Source organism: Hibiscus syriacus, unplaced genomic scaffold (assembly GCF_006381635.1).
Source record: "Hibiscus syriacus cultivar Baekdansim isolate YM2019G1 unplaced genomic scaffold, ASM638163v2 tig00003721_pilon, whole genome shotgun sequence".
Lineage (NCBI taxonomy): Eukaryota > Viridiplantae > Streptophyta > Magnoliopsida > Malvales > Malvaceae > Hibiscus > Hibiscus syriacus.
This window is the reverse complement of record NW_024061981.1, coordinates 3,915,063-3,923,087: the sequence shown is the minus strand read 5'-3', so window position 1 is coordinate 3,923,087 and position 8,025 is coordinate 3,915,063. Positions and strand designations below refer to the sequence as shown.

General features: G+C 33.2%; 1 protein-coding gene across 1 annotated transcript; it reads right to left on the bottom strand.

The window, feature by feature from the left end:
* Nucleotides 1–5,421: 5,421 nt before the first annotated feature.
* LOC120182810 (early nodulin-75-like) lies at nt 5,422–6,402 on the bottom strand. The gene is made up of 2 exons (XM_039187677.1): nt 6,364–6,402; nt 5,422–5,823 (listed from the first exon to the last, which is right to left on the bottom strand). The coding sequence occupies exons 1-2, from the start codon at nt 6,400–6,402 to the stop codon at nt 5,422–5,424; spliced, it is 441 nt and encodes a 146-aa protein (XP_039043608.1).
* Between the last annotated feature and the right edge of the window lie 1,623 nt (nt 6,403–8,025).

Sequence of the window (8,025 nt, the reverse complement as noted above, 5' to 3'; positions counted from 1 at the left end):
AAGAACAAATTTCTTTACCAAATAAGAAAAACAGTAAAACACAGTAAGAACTAGATCGAATAAAAAATAAATAAACAACACGGCCACAAGCAAGCAATAGCATAAATATCAACACACGTACATGGACTAAATATAAATGAAACAAAATGAAAGAAATAAAAACTTCATTGATGACTACATAAGAAGAATACAAACAAGGAGACCCTTCTTGTGAAAATAGCCCCTAAAGTTCGGCATGGTTGCCCTTACCCTTAAAATGACGTACTTTTGAGATTAATATATAATCTCCATTATAATTTTTACCCTAGCCACCATTTTATTTCTTTGATTTCTCAAGAGAGAGAGATGGAGAGAGAGTTCACAAACTCTCTTAACTCTCCATCGCAGGAGGCACGACCACCGTTCACTGGAGTCCTCCGCCACCGCTCACGATGATCGGAGGTGAAACAAAATACCCGAAATGCTCGCCTTACTACTCCAAACCCAAATCCTTTTTATTTTTTGGATCTCCTCTTCTCATAAATTATTGTCAGTCACTTGGTGAGAAAACAATGAGGTTGGGTAGGGAAATCATTTCCTAAAACTGAGATTTAATATTTTTTAAAGATGTTTTGATATGGTTGGTAAATCTTTGACATTCTTTGATTTTTTTTGGTATTTTATTCGCTATTTTGATGAGATGATGATGACGAGGTGGTTGAAACAGTTGGTGATGGTTACATGATTGATGATGACGGCGTTAGCGACTTCAACGGTGACAGGACTCTTCTTCTCCTTGGCGATGACTGCTGGTGGCTAACCTTAAAATTAAGGTTACCAAGAGTTGTAATGGGATGAGCCATTAGGGTTTTTATTATTGGGACCACTATTGGGCTTATATTTTGAGTCTGGTTTGGATCATTTGTAAATAAATACATTAATTTAATAATAATAATAATAAAAGGGTGAGTTGAAAATGGTGATCACAGTTGTCCCTCTTTGCTCATTGCGGTGGAACTGAAATAGAGCAAAGGCGTAAAGCACTATTTTTCGATACGACCACTGTCTGTTGAGCTATGAGTTCTTCTCATTCCTAAATATTTGCTAGGAATGTAATTCCCCTTCTTTTGAGATGGGTAAGTCATGGTTGAACAATTTCTTCTCATTATGAACTTATTCTCTTGGAAATATTGATCCAACCCCTTCTGTGATGGGTGATCCGAGATTAACGCTGATCCAACTCCTTATATAATGGAATCAAGCTTATTTTTGGTGCTGATCCAACTCCTTATGTGATGGATGAGCCAATTTGGAATAAGTTCTTCTCATTATGAACTTATTCATTTGAGAAATGTTGATCCACATCTCTTTGTGATAGATAAACTAAGGTCAAGCAAGTTCTTCTCATTACGAACCTCTTCTCTTAGGAATACTGATCCAACTCCTTCCATGATGGAATTGAGTATATGTTAAGCAAGTTTTTATCATTTCGAACTTCTCATTCAAAAACTTAAATTATTTGTTGAAGTCCACTAGTGAAAATATGAATTGAATCTTTTTTTAAATTTTTTTGTCAACCATTCAACCGTTGATAAAAATGGATGTGTATGCTCCTATTTTGCAAATGCCTAAATATGTATGCATGTTGTCATTTTAGTATTGCATGTATCATTTTACTGTAAATCTTAATTTTGTCCTCTTTGCTGGGGTCCTTGCTTGAGTCATAATATTTATTTCTCTTTATTTCTCAACTCAAGTTTAACCTCCTTACATTTCCTATGGGCTTCTGTCTTAAAGGTCGTATATCACCCTGTTCAGATTTTCATCCAACGGTCCTATTTATGATAAGGAGTAGCTAGAGATATGCTTTGGAATGAGCTGGATTATCGTCATTTCACCGTCCATTATTCAATTTGGGCTATCAATATCAATCATGTCACATTCTATCATACACTCCCATCAATAAACATAAGAGCTGACACAATGGCTTGCTTTGAATTCCCTTCACTTAAAGGTTAACTCAAAGTAATACCAAAAAATCTTTTATTTTAATTTAGGCTATGTTAGTCTACTTATAAGATGCTTAAAAATGAATGAATCTGAAGCTTGAATAACATGAAATTCATTCATAAAATCTGGGAATTTATACAAAGTCATGGCAATCTAAAATGAGGAGAAAATCTAGAAATAAAAGTCAAGTTCCCTAAGGATCTTTAGCATGGGTGTTCATGAACCAATCACTTTAATATACTGAGGTGACCTGTTTGGAATATCTCAAAGTTGCGAAGATGTGAAGCTTCTTTCGAACTACCAAGTTCTCTAGAGGGTTTTGTTGTCATACTCGTAATATCACAATGCATTTGAGCCACCATTTCAATTTTTCAACTCAAATCCTTTATTTAGTTTCATGTCCTTTGCGGATTTTCATCTTGAACCCTCTTTTGTTATCATTTTCTTTTCTTTTTTTTATTTTTTTATTTTTTCTTTCTTTCTTTCTTCTTTTTCTTTTCTTCTAAGCGTAATATTTCTTGACAGAGTCTGAGTTTATCATATTTCTCATGACTTCTCCATCCATCTTTGCCAAAATCAATGCTCCTCTGGAAAAAACCTTTTTGACGACATATGATCCTTCCTAATTAGGTATCCATTTCCCATGGTAATCTTTGTAAATATGCAAGAACTTTTTAAGACTAGATCACCTTCTTGGAATTATGTCCAGTGAATCTTCTTGTCATGAGCTCGCATCATCCATTCTTGATACATCTGGCTATGGCAGATAGCTTTCAATCTCTTTTCTTCAATAATATTCAGATGATGAACTTGAGATTGAACCCATTCCGCTTCATCTATCTCCATTTCTTTAAAGACTCAAAGTGATGGAATTTCAACCTCGATAGGTACAACTGCCTCAATTTCACTTCATTTAACTTCTTGTTCAATTTATAGAAAATGCTTAATTTCAGTAAGAAAATACAATAGAAAATCAATTACACTTATTGGTGTTATGTTCAGTTAACTGGGTAGTTAGAGGTTGTTGGGCAGTTATAAATGTGTTAGTAGTTTTCCCTTTTATCACTTTCTCCATTTGCTTCAACTTCTCATTCTTCTATCTTTTCTTTTCATTGCAGTTCTAGAAGGTTATTTCATCAAACTTAACAAACATTTCTAATAAAATTAAGATGTTTGAGGCATGGAAAGAACTCAACAACTAACTCAAAGAGAAGATAGTTTTAAATAAGAACTTATAGTTACTAGTGTAAGGGTTTAGTTATCTATTTAATATCATGAATTTAACTCACTGATTTGGATTGAATAAAAATTTTAAAATTAAGATATTCTTGACAATTCTAAATTATAATTTAATAATTAAGAAGATATTTCTGCCACAGGATGGATCTTCTCACCACGTGGATCTTCGGTCTGAAGGCTAGAAGATAAGGTTTTGATTTTTTGGTCTTCGATTCCTTTCTTTTTTTTCCCTCTTTTCAAACTGGTTCCCCATTTCCTTTTTACTTTTCGAATATCTTCTTCTCATAAATTATTGTCAGTCGTTTGGTGAGAAAACAGTGAGCTCGAGTAGGGAAATCATTTCCTAAAACTTAGATTTAATGTTTTTAAAGGGTTTTGATAGGTTTGGTAAATCTCTGACGTCCTTTGATTTTTTTGATATTTTCTTCGTTGTTTTGATGAGATGATGACGACGGGATGGTTGAAACGGTTGGTGATGGTCACGAGATCGACGATGGAGGTGTGAACAACTCCAACGAGGCGAGACTCTTCTTCTCCTTGACGGCAGTGGGTAGTGGCTAACCCTAAAATTAAGGTTAACCAAGAGTTATAATAGATGGGTCGTTAGGGTTTTTATTACTAGGTCTGTTGTTGTGCTTGTATTTTGGGGTCATTTGTAAATAAAAACACTAATTTAATAATAATAATAATAATAATAATAATAACAATAATAAAGGGCGGGTTGAAAAATGGTGATCACAGTCATTTGATCAATTTTAACCGTTTAGCGTTAATAGTTTTTTCTAAGATATTATTGTCATATTGTAATTAGTTACATCAAATTTATAGGTTAAAAAAAATTAAAAGTATTATCTAAAGTAATAAATAAATATCCACGGAGGGCATTTCATAATTCGGAGGTCTCTTACGGAAGCTGCTCTCAACCTGGTGTTGGGGTAGCCTACTATCTTACCTCTCCCTTACCCCATATATATGGGAAAAAGAAAAAAAATCTAAAGTAATAAATATCTAAAAACAAATTTATAGATTAAAAAATCTGAAGTATTATTTAAAGTAATAAATATCTAAAAACGTCAGTTCATAATACTATGGTGTGATATGTGAGGCTAACTAATCCAAAAAATGTTAGATTAATGATAAACATTAGTTAAAGGTTACTGAGATCAGTGTCTTCATATCTAGTTTTCAAAGTGTATATCAGACACTTCGAAGCCCCACATGATCATACTAAACTTAAAGATATGCCACGAACACTAGAAGAAGAGAAAGGAAACCTCATATTTCCAAAGGGTATCGTTAAATCCAACGACTTCGATTATTTATTGGAAACCCACTCTTTCTGAGGCTCCATGGATTTTCTTTGTTTTTCAAAAGAATTGCTTCTTGTTGGAGTACCAGATCTGGGTTTGCCTTGTGAATTACCATCATCTCCGGTTGGTATGATTGCACCATATTTGAGCTTACCATGTAAATCATCTGTTAGAACTAAATTATAAATAAATATGAAAAAAATCAGGACTTGATCAATTCAAATCATCAAAAATAGAAAACTAAATACGGAAGCGTATCTAATTGAAAATGAAATCTTTGAGTCTTTCTTTGGTTCAATCTTCCAAGAAGATAGAGTTCTCTTTAATATAAACGCGTTGACAAGATAAGAGAAAATACGAGATGATCTATGTGTTAGCGACCATAACCCATTTATAGTTAATTTAAGAATCGGTTATTATATGTACTTATAACTCTTTCTCTCATCAAATTATAAATACGACTTTAATTGTATCTATACGTCATATATTGTGATAAGGGCAAATCTTATGTTATATGCACCATTTTCTACTTGTTTGCGTTGAAGAATAAGAAAAATTGAGTTCGACATCTATTTTGATCGTAAAAGAAAATAAGAGGAAATATGCATCAAAGTATTGAGGAAAAACATGTGATAAAAACACTTACAATTGACATTTTATATATTTTATGATGAACCAGGCACATAATGGATACTTTAAATAGTACAGAGATTTGCATTCTCAACGCTAATTGTCTCTCATCAAACATGACAAACAATAAAACATCTTAAGCTATACGAATACATAGAAGATGAGATTGACAAAAGCTCTTATTCTTGCATATTACTTCAAATATATAGCCATAATAGTCCAGTTTTGGATGGCTAAGTAGTGAGAGGCTTCTTCAGTGGTGAGTGTTTGCGGGATACAAACCATAAGATCGTTCATAGTAAGGCGGGATTTCCTCTGGTGGTGTATAGTAAGGCGAGTTTTCATTCTTTGGTGAAGGTGACTTGTCTTTCGATTTCTCATATTTTGGTGGTGAATAAGATGGTTTTAAATAAGGTGTGTGTGAATAAGGCGGTGATGAATAAGGTTGTGGTGAATAAAATGGTGGTGTATAAGGTGATTTCTCTTTGGGTTTCTCATACTTTGGCGATTTGTATTCGTGTTTTTCCTTCTTTGGTGGTGAATAAGATGGTGATTGTAAGCACCATTTTTTGTATTCAACAGACCCATACCCTGCCACCACTGCTGTAGCAAACATCTTGTGCCCATGCCTCCACACTAACGAGCAGCCCCATACCTATGCCCATACCATGCCACCAAGAACAACAAAAGTGGTCCAATAGAAAACAAGTGGAATCTTTTTTTATGTAATTTGTTATGGTATGTAACCCGATAATGAAAAACAATGTATGGGGGAACCATTAGAACAACAAAACTAAAGTGAAACAATTGTAGGGTTTTTTTTTTGGTTTTCCAGATTAGAGAAAATATCAATACAAGCAAAAAAAAAGAAGTTTTTTTTCCTCATTTTACAGTGCATTACTCTTTTTTTACTGCTTTCAAATAAAAATAAAGGAAGAAGTTGGCTTACCTTTGGATTAGGGGTTTCGGTCAAGCAAGGAGAGGAGGAGGAGATGTGTTTTACGGTTTAAGTTTCAGTTTAGGTGGGGGTTTTGGTCTCTATCGTCGTCGTTGGTGGCTACCGAAGGGAGACAACTCCGTTAATCGGAGTTGGAGCGGTGGTTTTGAGTAGTGTTAGGTCGAAGAAAATTAGGGGAAGGCCTTTGGGGATTATGGCTTGTCATCGGTTTTCCTCCAACTGTTATAGGTTTCGAACCGGAACACCGACCTCTACGCCTGATGGCTGGAGCGTCATCGGCTTAGGGTCCCGTAGGACGTCGTTGTTCTTGTTGAGGAGGGGAAAAGAGGAGTTCAAATTTTTAAGTTTGGTTTTAATTTTCTCAGGTATAAACGAAACAGGGAGAAGTGTATTGAGTTATTCTAATTTTTGGGCTAATCACGCTAAGGTCCCTAGACCTTTAGCGTGATTTCGCGTTTTGGTCGCTAGGTCGTGGATTAATTGCTCAAAGGTCCCTATACTTTATACATTTTGTGTCCTGGTCACTAAGGTAGGGTCTAATTTGTTTTTTGGTCCTCCTTGTTAACCTGTTATGCGTTTTAATCGTCTCTCAAAGGAAAAATCACATGTAGGTTCCCCTAAGTTCAGTTTTTTGTATTTCAGTCACCTACAATGGCTATTTTGTTTTATTTTAATTTGATTGGGCTGACTATATACTTTTTTGCATTTTTATTTAATTTAAACTTGAAAATGGATGATTGTTATTTAGCCCCTATGCTTTTAGCGTGTTTTTATATTTTAGTCACTAACTTGTTTTTTATTTTGTTTCATTTCAGTTTTTTAATTTAAAATCTATTTTAATCTAGTCCTTATATTTATGTTTATTTTATTTTATTTACTTACTTTTTTACTATTTTTATTATTTGTTATTTTAATTAAGTTTATTATTATTTAATTTATTCCATAATTTCAATTCTCTTGATTTAGTTTTTAAATTAGATTAATATCGAATCATATTAGAAATTAGGGAAACTTTAGTTTAATTAGGGAACAATTCATTCGTGTTTTCTCACTAAAGGCCCGATTCTTTGAATCGATTGTTCGAATCCTTAAAATATCTTAATATATTTCATTTCTTTTAAAAATATTAGGGCTTTGAATTGTAAATTAATCCTTTAAACTTTAAGATTTATAGGTTTAGATCCTTAAGTTTTAGGATTTTAATTTAGGCCTCGTAATTGTAGTTTTAAATCCTTCGACCATTTAGTCCTCAAGCTTAATTAGAACTTTAACATTTACATAAATAAATAGCATTAATATTAGAAGCTACTTTTAGATTTGAGACCCTAGGTTCCTTAATTTTCATAATTTGATACCTTAAGTTAGAAAAATAATTAATTTACCTTAGATTAATTAGGATTGAATAAAATTGTGTTTGATTGACTTTTATTTTAACTCTAAGACATTGTTTACATATTAAGGAATTAATAGTATATCTCCCGCAATCATGCTAAGGGTTGACTACTAGTGATTCCCTAAATAGGTCGACATCCTTTTCAAAATCGCATCATGTTTTTCTAAAAATAAGGCAATGTTCGGTTATTAGGCACAATAGATGATCTCTCATATTTACGCTCGGGGACGAATGTTATCGGTCTCGATAAATGAATACCCTTTTTTAACTTTGCATCCTTAATGATTTTAAATTAAATAAAGATCGAACCCAAAATTTTTGATTTTAAATATAGGGTAATCAACTAGGTACCAATTTTTGGGCACTTGTGGGGGTACTAATCCTTCCCCACGTGTAACCGACTCCCGAAGTTGATTTTTGGATTACTCACAAACCCTAAAACTCAATATTTTGATAAAAATAAAATGTTTTATTAAAATCACTTGGTTTTTACGGTGTTACAATCT